At 46.4% G+C, this 15,671-nt stretch overlaps 1 protein-coding gene across 2 annotated transcripts in view; it reads right to left on the bottom strand.

Moving 5' to 3' along the window:
* The window catches only part of ZFHX3 (zinc finger homeobox 3), a 283,639-nt gene that overhangs the window by 15,058 nt on the left and 252,910 nt on the right, over window positions 1–15,671 (bottom strand). For both annotated transcript variants that reach the window (XM_073308352.1, XM_073308351.1), the window contains 2 exons: window positions 10,074–10,176; window positions 3,127–8,550 (listed from right to left, as the gene is read on the bottom strand). In XM_073308352.1, the coding sequence (XP_073164453.1) occupies window positions 3,127–8,550; window positions 10,074–10,176 (5,527 nt within the window). The remainder of the gene's footprint in view (window positions 1–3,126; window positions 8,551–10,073; window positions 10,177–15,671) is intronic.

Here is a 15,671-nt window from a genome sequence, read left to right as displayed (position 1 = left end):
AGACTCTGATCTCTTATCATCGCTTTCCAATACAGGAGATGGAGGATCATAGGTCCCAAAAGCTCTAACTGTGCCCATATTGAGGAAATCCTAGGTAAAACACTGTAGCTATCCAAGATGCCTTCTGGTGCTCCTCTGAGGTGTACCTGCAGCAGAATGTTAAAGAACTTGCTTTTCTTGAGTTCAAGACTTCTATGGGACTGAGTTGAGATCTGGCAGGAATTGTGAACTCTGCAGTCTGATGGCATTGGCTTAGTCTAGAATTGGGGCTCCTGTGGAGGATTTGTCCATATGGTGCCAGGGAGAAGACAGCTCTAGAAAGAGCTTGACAAATCAGAAACCATTTGACACATCCTAAGAAGAACAGTCAGGTGCAGCACTTAGGGCAGGTCCAAGTCCTCAGACATGTTCTCCTATAGAGTCTTCAAAGAATGGTCTCTCTTATTCCTTTGGCCATGCCAATCTGATGAGTGTTCTCAGGCAGATGATATGGCCATTCTGAAGAGGTCCTTTTCTGAAACTCCAATAGTCCAGGGAAAACACGCTGTGCTCCAGCTAGACTCGATAGTAGGGTCTTTGCTAGAACACTTTTTCTTACTACGTGGCTTCCTCAAACCACTGGCACTGTAGAAGGTGCTTTCCCTAGCTCCATTCAAAGAACTGCTGTAATAACTGGGGCCTAGTAGGCCTATCTCAGTTGTGAGCCTAACTGTGGGAAAGCGGATGGAAATGTATGAAATGGTTCTAGTCACCCGTAACAAGAAACGTGGATGGGAAAAGGTAACAAAAGTGCAACTCAGCCTGTTACAGAAGATTGTTTATAAAAATCAGTAAGAGTGGGGGAGGAGGGGAGGAGGAGACAGTCTAAACAAATAGGCTTAACGATACCACTCAAGGACTTGTTGAGATCATGCCTGGTAAACAAGAGGAGGAAGGGATTGGAAATCCGTGATCCAAAATTGGTGTGTTGGAAATTAGGCCTAATTGGTGAACGTAATGAGAGCATGGGCTATTATGCCCATCACTCCCTTTTGAAGTCCTTAAAAGAAAAAACTTTTCAGAGAAAACCGGGAAATGCGAGTGCAACAATTGCTGAATGAAAAGACGGAGTGAGCTTCATCATCACGGCTGCTACCTCCACAATCTCCTGGGGCTCTGGAATTTACCACCACATCCTTGCACCTTGGTGATCCTAATCCCAAAAGATGTGTTGACCACACTGGGCCACGAGAGGAACCCAGATGATATCACCACCTCCAGTGGCTCTGGCTAAATCCCAACCACCACCTGAGATGTAAGTCTTTGTGCCTCCCGCTCCATTTGTCTGTTTCCTTCCCCATCTAATTTCTTCTCTTTCCTACCTCTCTCCTCTTGCCTTCTGTCTAAGGACAGTGTGATTTAGCTGGCCAAGACTGTATGTTTTGCAACACTGCTGTAAGTCTGTGACCAGAGAGGCAGCAAAAGCAATGCCCTAGTTAGCCTGACACTGATACAAGTTTGCCAGGTCTCGGGAGTGGCCAAGACTGCGTGCTATGGCTGTGTTGCTCAGTGAGACTGCAAAATGTGAATCAACACCAAAGACAAGTTGCATTTTCAAATCTTTGGTGTTCTTGTCTCTCCTATCTTGTGGGAGTTTGTTTTGTTTTGTCTTCTAGGAAATGGGATTGGACTGTAACAGCAACAAATAACCACAGCTTAAGACCATATCAACTAAGTTCTCTTTTCCCCTCCAAAAAGCACTGTTATTACCATCTCTAAAACCATCTAAAAGACTGTCAAACAGGAGGAGCTTCCTTTTAAAAAACTCTCTTCAGCTAGAGGGAATGGGAACAAGAGATGTTGTTAAAATGAAAGCCTTACTTATTTTACATTTCATATGCTTTCAACTCCCCCCTTCTTTTCTATATCTTTAATAAAAGGTTAAAGATTTTTAATGGTGTGTTTGCCACGCCAATAAGCGCCCCGAGCTCTCTGTATTCCAAACCCTGGAGCTTGTTTAAAACTGTTTAATGCTGGACAGTTTCAGGGTCTCCTTGTTAGGAGAAGGTATCCCTGATTCATGCACTATACCAGAGAGCAGCTTCTGGAGCTGAATCTCATAGTCCTTTTGGATCCTGTAACAGCTATGGCAATTTCCTTCAATATCTTTGGGAGATCTTACAGTATTAAGTCAATGTCTCATTGTGGGCCAGGGACTGTATGTAGTTCCATGGAGGAGGGGGACCACAGCCCTCCAGGAACAAAGAAAAGTGGGGTGGGCCAGGGGGTTATTTGGCAAATTCCCTGCTGTAACACCTCCAGAGAGCTACCATCTTCTGGGGAGGCTCACATACACTAGTTCAAATTGCATTCACCAGATGCCAACAGACAAAGAAAAAACTTTTGGAAAAATGGCCTAAGTTTAAACTGATTAAGGACCTTCTTTCCATGACTGCTCCAGCTGGTGAAGGAAGAGGAACGGAGGGACCACTGGGGAAGATGGAGTATTCATACTCTCTGTTTATGGAAAGTAGGCCATAAGGGAATTGTATTTCCCTTTTACTGCCAATTATTGCTCAAAAAGAATCCGTGGCTGCCTGGATAGGCATGTAGGTACTATTGTAAGGCACTCTGAAGGCTAAAAACCACCAGATTTTCTATCACCATTTCTACAATGCAGTTTGTGTTGTCAATACAAACATCTGCAATATACTGAAAATTTGGGAGCAGCACTAAATTGAACTTAATGTAAAAAGAAACAACACAACGGATATTGTTTTGACTGTATTATTCCTTTTCATATTTAATTCAATAAAAGCTTCAATTTTCATGTTACTTGAAGGTGCTGGAGAATTTACAGGATGTGTCAAAGCAAGCAGGGGTCCTTGCCCCAGAGTACACAGGGACTTGCCTACCGGATATGGAGAGACACAGCGAGTTAGTAAGTCTCTTGCCTTGCTAGAGAACATGGATTAAGGAACTAGAGGCAAAATAACTACTCTTTATAGCCTGCCAATTAACATAAGAGAACAGAGGGCTCATGAACCTGATTTCAGGCATTGCCAAGGAAACAGCCATTTGTGCTGAAGACACAATACCAGGGAAAATGTCACATTTGAGCAGAGAGATGATAGTTCCAGAACCCACCTGTGTTGGATGGAGTGAAGCCTGGCAAGGATGGGCTGTTGAGGCCTGGGAGCAAGACTGGAGGGATGCCCTGTAGTGCTGGGTACGCAGTAGGAAGGTTAAGAGCTTGTAGAGGGGTATTATCAAACATGCCCTGCTGTTGAGCTGCCAGACCAAGAACCTCATTGGCTTTTTTGATCCGGTCCAACTCCTGCTGAGCCATCAACTGACGTACAGTAGCGGGGTCAAAGTACTCCTTCTCCTTATCCAACTGGCTTCCAATGGTGTCTTTAACTTTGGAGATATGCTGTTGAGAGAAGATATGGTCACGTACAGACAGCCGAGCGCTGTACTTGATGCCACACAAAGTGCACTCTGTTTTGGGTCCCTCATAACTTGTTTGGTTTATACCAAAATGCTTGGCCATGCTTAGCTTGGACTTCTTCTCCTTTGCCCTAGCATTCTGGAACCAGACCTGAACAACTCTCTTTGGCAGTCCAATGTCATTACCTAGGACCTCACACTCCAGCATGGTAGGCGTCCTGTAGTCGTTAAAGCATGACTTTAGGACTTTTAGCTGGAGATTAGTCATCTGAGTGCGAAAGCGTTTCTGCCCTGGCCGATCCCCACTGTCTCCAGACTTGCCTGCTGAACCACTGGCACCAGGGCTGGGTGAGCAGGGGTCTGCAAGGCTGGAGGTTTCGCTATAGTCCACAGTACCTTCATTGTCATACTCTTTACTATAAAAGCTGGGAGCTGGGCTGACAAGGCCAGAAGACAATCGATCTTCATACTCAGACATTGCTATCATGGCAGCCTTTGTCAGGCCCTCACTAGGTCCTGATGTTGATTTGATTTCAGTTGCAATCCCCGTTGCACTGTCATTGTCTGCATTGCCTTCATCTCCTGTTGTAGTGTCTGTGATTGCAGTGTTGACTGAAGAGCAGTCATCATTGTCCAACTTTGCTTGGTCAAAACTCAGATTAACTGAGGATATGGAGGGGCTTTCAAAGTCTTCTATTCCTTCCACTTTAATGGAGGACGGACTAAGCAGAGTTCGAGGTGAGAGCTCCATAGTTTTGCTTGCTGGTGAAAGAGGAATACCCTGACCATCACTACTGGTTGGTGGCAAGTGGGAAAAGCTTGCTCCATCAAAAATGTCCCCCTTCATTTGGAGTCCTCCATCACAATCCAAGAGCATAGCAGACAAAGTCAAGTTGTACCCAGCTCTCTTAGCCTCGTGCCAATGACGGGATCGGATATGAGCTTCCAGAGCCGTCTTTGCTTTAAAGAGAGCTCTGCAGAAAGGACACCGTCTATGGGCTTGGGCAGGACCCACAGCTCTAAACTGCCCTTTCCTTTCCCGTGCTCGAGTGTTCTGAAACCAAACCTGCACAACACGTTTCTTCAAGCCCACCTCATGCGCAATGTGATCCAACATCTTCCGTGTTGGGTTAGAGTCGAGCAGGTACTTTTGGTACAGAATTTCCAGCTGTTCTGGGGTAATAGTTGTCCTTAGACGCTTATCTCTCTGAGGTTCTTCTCCGCCAGTCCCACTGTCATTTTCCCCAGGGCTTGCACTGGCCTTTTCCTCCAGCTTTCTCTTCAGAGTGTTCATTGTAGATGTTGGGGTTGAGGGTGAAGTGGCTGAGCTTGCTGGAATCTGAGGTAGAGTTCCAGATAGCAGCTGGCTTGCAAGTAGTGGATTACTGGGGTCAAAAAGCATGAAAGGCATATCTAGCGTCCTGTCCAGAAACTGCGGATGGATAAACTGATTTTGTGCACTCAAAAAATGAAGCTGCTGATGCTCCTGCCAATGCTCAAAGGAGGGAAATGCCAGTTTACATTGGTCACACTGGTACGGGATTAATTGAGGAGGTAGGTTTGCTAGTTGTTGCGGGGTGGACGTATGAAGGGGCTTGAGGGAAAGATGTGAGAGTTGAGATGGACTTGGGCTTGATTGTGGCAAAGGACACTGGGGTGGTTGTGCCTGTGGCGGAGGCTGTTGTTGTAATGAGGATGGGGGGGATAATGGTGAGATCTTTTGGTGTGTTGAACTTGTCTTCTGTTCTCCTTGGTCTTGCTGCTGCTGAGGCTCTTGCTTTGGTTGCACTTGCTTGTCTTGAGTTTGGTTTTGCTGTGTACTTGGAGGTTCAGATTGCTTTGGTTTCTCATCTGTAGCTTCTATTTTAGAACTATACATGGAGGAGTCATCTGCCTCAGCTGTGAGCTGCAAGAAGGCTGAAGAGGTTGCATTAGCTGAGGATGTGGGGGTGCTGTAAGCTTGAGAGGGCATTGGTGTGCTGCAGGAGGAACTGGTTGGCGTCAATAGCTCCATTGCATCCATAGAGTCTTCATTCTGGCTATCATCCTGTCCATCCTCATCCTCATCCTTATAACAAAGCTTTTTCTGGTGTTTGATAAGATCAAAAATGCGCTGAAAGACAAGACTACATTTTTTGCACTGGTAGTTTAAGTTGCTCGTTCGAATGTACCTGTCATTTGTAAGCTCCCGCCGTTCTCCATCTTTGCCTTCTCCTTGGTTCTCATAGTTTTTCCTAGCTTTCTGACGGGCGTTCTGGAACCACACCACTATAACCCGTGTAGGGAGGTTCAGCAAATTAGAAAGTTGTTCAAATTCATCATCCTTTGGATAAGCATTAGCATCAAAAAAGTCCTGCAGGACTCTGAGCTGGTAATCGGTAAACCGTGTCCTGGAGGACCTCTTGCTTCCCCAGTATTCGTGCTTTTGAGGTTCTGGAGAGGGAGGCCGTGAGTCTATCTTCAGTTCTTCCAGGCTGGTAATTGGAGGATTGCTGAAGTTGTATGGGGAATCCTTGTTGCGCTGGCGTTCTTTGAACAGAGTGTTTCTAAACCAGTGTTTTATCACTTTCTGTGGCAGTCCAGACTTGTCTGCCATCTCTTTGATCTGTTCCTCACTGGGAGAGTTGTTGATATCAAAATACTGCCGAAGAACTCTGAGCTGGTCATCTGTGATCCGAGTACGTGGCCTCTTGTTCTGCTGTTGCTGTAGAAGGCTAGGGTTGAGCTGATGTTGATACAGCTGAGCCAGGTCCGCAGGTAGAGAGTCTACAGGACCAAGCTGAGGTGGTAACTGGGCAGGTAATGTTTGTAGTGGCATAGTTTGCATCATAAGTGGTGAAAAGATGGGCAGCTCCATTGGCATAGAGAGCTGGGTGAGTGGCACAGATGGCTGGGCTGGTGCAATTGTAGGAGAAGTAATAGGTGGAGCAGAAGTAGGAATGGCAGGAGTGGAAGCTGGCTGAGGAGGTGCTGTAGGGGGTGGAGGTGGAGGAGGAGGTGGAGGTGGCTCTGGAGTCTGAGGTCTCAGTGGATACAGTTTATCATAGTGCTCTCTGTACTGCTTGGCAAACCTCTCCAGCTGCTTAAAAGGGAAGTAGTGTTGGTGAACGTGCTCTTGGTGACTCTTTAGAATGAGGATGTTTGAGAAAAACTTGCCACATGTGTCACATTCAAGCTTTTCCAAGTTCTCACCCTGCTCTGTCTTCCCATTTTTCTTTTGCACCTTCTGCTTGTTCTCGTTGTACTGAATAACCAGCTCAAAGCCAAAGTTTTCTAGCAAGGCTTTTGTGGCATTGCCTCTTGCATCAGATGCGATACGTGGAGGAAGTAGGGAGGGTTCTGAACTATTGCCTGGGGCAAAGTCTTTCTTGTCTTTGGGCTTTAGGTTGTCAGGCAGAGACTCTTTAGACAATGAACTGCTGTCTCCCCTCTCTGCATTTTCCCTTTCCCTCTGGGTTTCTTTTTCCTTCTCCTTAATAACGGATTTGTTTTTTTTCTCGTGATGCTGGCTCTGTTGTATATGGACAGAGTGAGACTGTGACAAAGATAGTTGGCCTTGCTGCTGTTGTAATATCTGTGTATGGCTCTGCTGTGGGAGCTGAACTTGAGCCTTTAAATCTTCCAGCAAATTTGGACCAGTACCAGGTAGTGTCAGAGCACCGCTGGTCACAGGTAAGCTAACTTCTGGATTGAGCTGGAACTCAGCACTGGGGATGTAAAATGGAAACAGAAGATGCTGCTGTTGCTGAAGCTGGAGTAGGGTTTCTGTGGTCATGGGGAAATGTGGTAAGAGAGCAGGGTTGAACAGCTGAGACTGCAGGAGGGCAGCTTGCTGCTGCAGCTCTTGCTGGAGGTGGGCCTGGACTTGGGCTTGCGCCTGTGCTAAAGTCTGAGCTTGCTGCTGCTGCTGCTGCTGCCTGGATGCAATCATGTCAGCCAGTTTCTTCCGGTTGACGTCCTTAGGCTCGGAAGGGGAGGCGATGTTCGTGCTAACGGGGTTACTCGACGGTGCGATTCCCACACTCTCACCGGATCCCTGCTTGAGTGAACCAGGGACGGGAGCTGGGCCAGCGCTGCTGGTGTTGGCGGCTGTGAAGGTATTAGAGCTGCTAGCACCCACTGGACTTGGTGTGGACGAACCCAGAGAGATGCTGTTGCTGCTGCCAGTTCCGTTACTACTGCCACCGCCACTAGCTGCCTCCAGCTTGGCAGCTCGAGCCTTTGTCTGGTGCAAGACAGACCTCATGTGGATCTCCAGCGTAGAACTCTGGCTGTAGGCCACATTGCAAGTGTTGCACTTAAAAGGTTTGTTGTCTGGACTGCTGGTAGGTTCAGGTTGCCCAGTAGCAGACTCCTGAAGGGCTCTTTTCAGTTTATGCAGATGAGAGACTGAATTGTAATGGACCAAAAGAATGTTCTTTTGTGTGAAAGATTCTTTGCAGACTGTGCACTTGTATGGGCGAGATGGGTCGAGAAATTTCTCCATGGTGAAATTAGGACCTTTTCTGAAAGGTAGGGCCCTCTTAGGTTCCAAGCCAGAGTCTTCTTGTACTGACCCAGAATCACTGCCAGTAGGACTCTGTTTATCTTCTAGGTCACTCTCTTCCTCTTTATCATCTTCAACAATGATAGTATGGTCATCAGCCAGCGAAGGATCACCCATAGCTAGGAGGTCTCCATTGACCAAAAGCCCACTGTAAAGCTGCTGAATGTCTGCTTCACTCAACTCCAGATGACTTGTCTCCAGGTGCTTCTTCAGAGCTTGGAAGGTTCGGAAACTGCGTTGGCAAAGACAACACATAGTAGCTGCTCTGATTACATGGTACTGAGAATGAAGCTGCAGCTTCTCGATGGTTTTGAAGGCCAGGCTGCACTGGTTGCAACGGTACTTGTAGACGTGGCGATCGGATACTGGCAGTTGGGGCCGTTTAGCATGAACTTCATTGAAATGCGTCTGAAGGGCCGCTGAGCTTTTGAACACCTGGCTGCACCCCTTCTTCCAGCAAAGAAAGCCAGAGTCCTCTCTGGTGGAGCTCTGATCGGCAGGAACAGGTTTGGACTCTCCACTGTGCTCTATGCTCTCAGATGACAGGAGGCCTTTTCCTGAGTCCTCAGAGGTCTCTGAAAACAGAACCGGAATAAAAAGGGTGAAGTGATGCAAGGAAGATACAGTTTAGACAGGACTTGTCTCTGTCACTCATTTACAATTTAAATAAAAATATAAATCATTATTCATTTCTTAATTTACATCTGATCCAGTACTTCCTCCCCCGGCCACAAACAGCGTCATTTTCCTTCACCACTACTTCTGCTGAGGCTGTTACTTCTCACCAAGTATTTAGTTAGCCCCCCCGCTGCCCAAGATTACCACAGCCCATGATGTAGCTCAACGGCCCTCTCATAAAACATACCTTCCCCTTCTGTAAGCAGGCTACTGCCCCATAAGAGTGTGTGGCCATTCCTTCCCATCAGTCTCAGAGGGAGGCCATGCCTCCTCGCTACATGCCGGCACATTATCTTTAGTGCAGAAGGACAGACGTTCCCCCTAATATTCAGCCTAAATTTTCACTTTCTTAACTTCACCTCATTATACATGTTATGCCCCACTGCACAACCCTAAATAAATTTTTCTTCCTCCTTGACTTTTACACCTTTTGACTATCTGTGGACTGCACACATCTCCCACATGATGGTTGTTCAAACAAACCGGGCATATTTACCACCCTTTAATTCCTCCCCAAATTAAACCCTGTGGTCCCATAACTATCTTTGTTACTCTTCCTTGCTGTCCCGTCAGCTTGTCAAAGTCTTGCTGATAATGATGTGCCAAGAACTAAACATACATTGAGCCTCAGGTCCACTAACGCTGCAAAGAAAGAGTGAAATTCAGCCCCTGCTGTTCCCGACTCCACTGAAGGCTGCTATGCCTCAGGAGAACTCAGCCTTTTGGGGAAGGGCAAGCAACCGTTCCACTGCCATCTTTCCTCCAGGTTCTACCCAAGAGAGAAGAAGAGTTCTAGCAGGGGAGAGATACTCCTATTGGTGGAAGCTGAGGAGGGGATTTGAGGAATCAGCACATCTCCAGCAGCCCAAGCCATGCCATTGGTGTCCTCTCTGGAACGGTGCCGTTCACATGCAAGCCCTGTGCAGAAAGGAGGTGGTGGTTGTCTTAATCCCAAACTTCCTTATGGGGCTCTCCCACTGTGGTCCCTGCACCAGGCTCGACACTGACAGAATCCGACCTAGAGACTATCACCTCCCCATTTGGAGACTAGGGGCCTCACCTATGTACCCAAAACTGTAGTGTCCTTTTTTTGCTGCCATATCACACTATAGTCAGGATTAAATAACTGACCACTGTTACTGGTAGGCATGACTTTACAACAATAACGTAATAAAAAAGGCCAATGTAATTTTGAGCTGCCTTGCTAACATGCCTCAACTGTGGTGTTACTTCAGTGAAATTAGCTGCTTCCTGTTAGATCTCCTGCTGTCTGCACTGGTCTTTGCAATGAATGATCTGTAGCAGAAACTGCATGGGCAAGGGATTGCAATGAGGCCTTTTTCTCTCAGTGCATGGGAAACAAGAAGCTGCTACAATTCAAAGCAGGATGATTTTTCCAGATAAGCGTTAAGTAACTGACCGGCCCGCTTCCCCGGCTCGTCGGCATTGGAGTTTCCATCTCTGTCTGGAGCGGCTGCTGGGAGAAACATACTGCTGGGCATCATCCCTTCCGGTGTTGTCACCTGAGGGCGGCAGGACGGTGGGGAAAATGGGAGAGAGGAGAAATAAAAACAGAAAAATATTTTTTAAATCTTTCAATAAGCAAAATCAGACATCAGCAGAGGTGTCACTTTTCTTAGCTCACTGAAGATTCGTGTTTATTAGACAAAGCTCACATCAGTCAAAAGTGTTTCTACAGTTACATTCTGGACATAATTAACACTGCACACTCGAAGAATCATCGTATTAATATTTTTCCTTTATGTAGAATTCAGACTTTGATCACTGACAATGTTTTGTCATGGGCTGTGAAACTTCTTGTGCAACCAATTAGGTAGAGAAGTTGAAAGGCCCACCTTAAGCTACTGAAAACATAATAAGGCCCTAATTAAATCACACCTATAAAGTACACTGTAATCTTGAACTAGGGAGCACTACAGCACTATTTTCAAAGTGTATTGATGCAAAAAAAAAGGAGGGGCACAAGAAAGAAGAGTACAATTAAAGAGAGGTGACGAGAAGGGATGAATAAAGAAAGAGGGAAAAGAGATGGCAAACTGTCTGAAACACAAAGCTGTTCTGACTGTTGGAAAGAAAACAAGTGTTCACTCTGGCTCGCTTCAAAATTCCGTTTGCAATCAGTTGTGCTATCACCAGCCCAAGACTCGAAAGCCAGGATTTTTACAAGCAACTAGTGATTCTGGATAGCTCAATTTTTGGGAGCCCGATTTGAGACACTTCAAAAGAAGCTTGGGTTTTGGGCTCTGCACTTTCATAGGATCAGGCCCCCATAAAGTAACTGAAAGTTGGGCATCCAAAATCACTAGTTACTTTTGACAGTTTTGACCAAAATGACTAGGGCTTTGACCAGTGTTTAACATCAGGCGTGCAGCAACAAAACCCTATGTAACTCTGAGCACCACACGCATAGCATCTTAACGGCTGCTCTTCAACAGATGCTCCCCAACACAGTAGCTCAGGAAACCACTCAAGACCATTGTTCCCACTAGTGTTATCTCATAACACAGCCACATGCAGGAGCTCACCCCATAAACAAGTGCTTGATGTCCGTTCTGCTGCTTTGATTGTCTGTGAGCACCTCTCACCTAGATGCTAAAAGGAACATCCTTACCATGCCCTGAGTTCTTAGTGATTGAGGGAGCAGCAAACCCAAACTGACTCACAGTGTGGTGCTCCGACAGTGCCCTTTTCCAGTCACTGACTGCTGGGAGAGCATGGCATGCTGGACACTGCGCTAACCTGTCACGTTCTCTAGTGAAGTTACAAAAGGCTCCCCTTCAGGCCAGGCAGAGGAATGGATTGATCCTTGCATTTCATGGCAGAACAAATGACATGATTACATTCATACAGTTCTGCTACCTACCTTCTTCTAAGTGAACTTAAGTCAAAGGCCACAAGGTGCATGCGGGATGACTAATGAAATGCTAGCAACATCTGTGACCAAGGTCTAGCTGAAATACTGTGAACCCTAAATAGGACATGATGTCTTCCTCACTGGCACTAATGTAAAGCCTACACAGCATGAGTAGGGAAACAGGGTCTGGTCCAGCCATGCTCAGGTTCATGGGGAGCAGGAGCACGTACACGGACAGCCTCAAATGAAGATTTGATTGTGAGAGATCTCGGATGTCTGACAGCAGAGGGAAGGGATGCTGTGACTGCTCTGGTCACTCACAGAGCTGTGCAAGATGGGCAGTGCTTCATTTGTAATGAAAGAGGTGCTAGAGCTCAAGCGATTTTTTACTTTGGTAACTGACACAGCAAGCCCAGAGGTGCCGGGGCTCTGAACTGCCAAGCCTAGCAGTTACAGGACTCAGCCCTGGCACAAATTAAGCACTGAAGGTGAGTGTGAGACAGACACAGCATTTGTGTTTTACAGACATCTATACCCTGTAAAGGCAGCTGCAACTGACAAAGCACTAGGAAAGGGGCGGAGAATGCCAAACTCATTCCACCTTTTATTCCAAAGCAGAATGTTTCTGAAGGATATGGTTGGTGAGTCCAGAGGGAATGCAAGAAGTGAAAGGTCACCGATTAATTCATAGTAACCAGACTCAGAGGAGGGGGAATGAGGTAGGAAGCAGAGGAGGAAAGAAAGCAATGTCCCTCTTCATTTTATCAGCAGGGAAAGTGCTTTCCCAGGATCTTTAGGAATTATGAAAAATAAATAACGAGAAATTAAAAAAACCCCACAGAGTAGAAAAAGAATAAAATTATCTAACACCTCAGTAGCACATCATTATAGAAAACTGTGGGCTTTTTATACATGTTACAGTAAGGCAGTCATCCCCACTAACAGACTCAGTACGATGGATCAGTAATTGTTTTCATACACTTTAATTAGAAAAACTCAGATGGCTATGAATAATAATGGAAAAGAGAGACTTTTGCACTTGAAAGGTTGAAGTCAATCAAGTGTGAATGACGGCAAAAAGGAAAAAAATAAAGATACCAATTCATCAGGGCTCTGTTGTCTCGCCGCGTCTTTAATCATAATTCCTGATTGGGATTCAAGAAGGCAGTAAGCAGAGTTTCTTTGTCTGCCTTCACCTTCTGTCAATTAACTCACCCCGAAATATAATCATCAACCTCACATGCGCCTCTGCATCTTAATCGGGGCCTCCAAACCAAGAAGTCCTGCCCCTATATGTGCTTAAGTAATTACCTTTACCTACCTGCATCTCCACAGCCTCAGTTCTCCCCCCTTCTCCCTCTTTCCTCCCCCCACACCCAGAAAGGGCTTTGGTACAGGAAATTGTTATAAGGCAGAAAATTCCCAGAGGGAACTGGGACAAAGCCAGAAGGGCAGGAAGTGAGAAATTGTGTGCATCTGTGTATTCAGGACAACTGCAGGCTCTCCCAAAAAGCTATGCATGGGAGCCACTGGCAAGTGAAACCCTGAATGCAAAGCTCTATGCTTGGCTCATTGCCTGATCTCTCCACCTCTCAGTCATTTGCCAGCTCAGTCTTCTTGATATGCAGTCCTCTTTGCTGTAGCCATCTTCCTGGTGGGGGCCTTCCCCCTCCCACACCCAGTGTCTCTCCCAGGGGGAGTTGCCTGACCACTCATCAACCTGATCACTTGGCATATATGCTGTGTCCCAAGCCCCCATCTTCATCTGTTTTATCTTTTCACACAGTAAACTCTTTGGGGCAGGGACTATGGCTTCCTGTGCATGCACAGAGGGCCTGGCCCACTCTGGTGATTTTGCAATACAAATAAATAATCAGAGTATAAGGTGAAAAGGAAGGCACTGAATGCTGGTGGCCAATCACAGATCACCAGGTAAATGATATTATTTGCTACTGTTTATGCTTATGTCTGTATTTAAATGGTGTAACTGTCATGGGTGGACGGGCGGTGGAGGGTTGAGTCTTGTAGGGGAAGTTAACTTATGTGCAAGTTTCATGTGATCATATGTGGTCACTTCTCATTCAGCTTGTCCAGCAATAGCTGGGAACGAATGCAAGCCCCAAACTCCTAAATGCTTGTATTTCCTCATTCAAGTTTCTCTAGTGCGTCCACAACACCAACATCATATGCACCAGTATGAAGGTATGAAAACAACCCTAAGGTATGTATACAATTGCAATGCGTCACTGTGTCAGCTTGCTCCTGTAACCCTAGACCTTAGTTATTCTGTGTACTGGGGCAGCGCCGAGGAGCCCTAGCCGTGACCCCCATGGAGCTAGGGCCTGTACGAACACAGAACAAAGAGATGGTCCATGCCCCAAAGAGCTCACAATCTCCCTCTATCACTTCCCTTTTGTTTCTTAGCCATACTCACTGCACCATGTTCAAATCAGATTGTCATCCCCTAGGGGCTAGAGTCACATTGTTCTATCTGGGCTGAAAGTCACCTAGCATGTTTCAGCTCTAGAAAATAATTATTTATTTCACTCTCAGAGTTTCTAACCGGCCCATCCCCGTAGTATGTAGGCATGTGTCCAAAGGGACCATACGCTAGCACTTCCTGGCTCTCTTGTAAGTCATCCTTCTACACAATGTTATCGTGTAGGCTATGAATGGTATCACCTACATAGGAAATGTATACCCAGTACTATCAGACCTTAGTATGTTTCCTTCCTGTCCGAGCAATGTCTCTTATGCAGTATCCTGCTGCCCCAAGATGAAATTAGCTAGTGAGTATTTATGCTAGGGGTGAAGTGGTCCCTGGTCTTCGTAGATGCTGAGCGCCCACAACTCCAGTTGAAGCCAATGGAAGCTACGGGTGCTCAGCCTCTCTAGAAAGCAGGCTCCAGTACGTGTACCTGGTACCCCAAATCAGTGGCCATTTTTGGAAAATTTGGCCCAACTGCTCAGTGTTACAAAGTGAGCAGAAATTGAACACAGCTCTCCTCTCTCCTTGTCCTGTTTGTCTCCCTTAAGACTGCCCTCTCTCACAGAGACTAAGCTCAAGCGCTCATCCTCAAGCGAAAATGACTTTGCTGCTATTTTTGAAAAGGACTCCGTAAGCTGCTTCCTCAGAGGAGACAGTCCAAAATGGCTGAGAGAAACATGATCCTTCGGTGTGGGAATCCTGCTGAAACTGGGCCACACCCACACTCTTCAAGTGACAGCACCGGAGAGCCTGTTAGAAGAGCTGAATGTAACAGTTCAGGGGCTGGAAAAGGGGCTCGGTACAATCTCCACTCTGCCAGCAATGCTGGGCTCTGTAAATGGCTGTTCATCCCTGTTCTCTCATTTCCCTTGCCCCATTTCCACACACCACACCCTTTTCTAAGCCTTAGCAAAGCTTATAGTTGGGGTAACCATCTGTATGGAGGTTCCCATCTTGGCCAGTCTCCTCTATTCTGACCCTAGGAGCATAACATGGGTTTTGGACACATCAAAGCCACGTACTGACCTTTGGACAATGACAAGAGATCAATATTCTATACATTAGCTCAGCCTTCTCCCACTGGCTGCCTCTGCCTGTCTGGGATGCGGGGCCAATCCCATGTAAGTTCTAGGTAGCTCTTCATGAGCTCCCCCAAAATGGCCAAAATAATTTAGATTTAAAAATAACCTCTCTAGCAATGGTCTGAGGAGCTACATTAATACCCCCTCTGTCCATGCAGGGGGGAATGCACATACAATGCAAGGTCCCCGAACCAGACAAAGAAGGGAATTTCCATTACAAAGACAGAGAGGGGGCTGGAGTGAAAAGCTTCATTAGACTCAGACAGGCAAAGCGATGGCAGTATACCAAGGTCACTTCTAATTTAGACCATCTAATTGGCAAACATGGCTCCAAATGGCTATCATCTCACAGGGCTCAGAATTAATGAAGCCCGATTATTTTCATTACCTTCATCCGAGATGGAGAACGAGACACAGAGTGAGAAAGAGAAGGGGGAGGGAAAGGGGGTGAGAGGGAGGGAGAGAGAAAAACTGACTGACAGCAGAAGGCAGAGAGCAGTAAGAAGAGACAATAGAAAAGTAGAAAAGAATGTAAAGATAGTGAGAGAGGAGAGAGGATGGCAGAGACAGGAA

This window comes from Lepidochelys kempii, chromosome 12 (genome assembly GCF_965140265.1).
Source record: "Lepidochelys kempii isolate rLepKem1 chromosome 12, rLepKem1.hap2, whole genome shotgun sequence".
Classification (NCBI taxonomy): domain Eukaryota; kingdom Metazoa; phylum Chordata; order Testudines; family Cheloniidae; genus Lepidochelys; species Lepidochelys kempii.
This window is presented reverse-complemented; position numbering and strand designations above follow the sequence as displayed.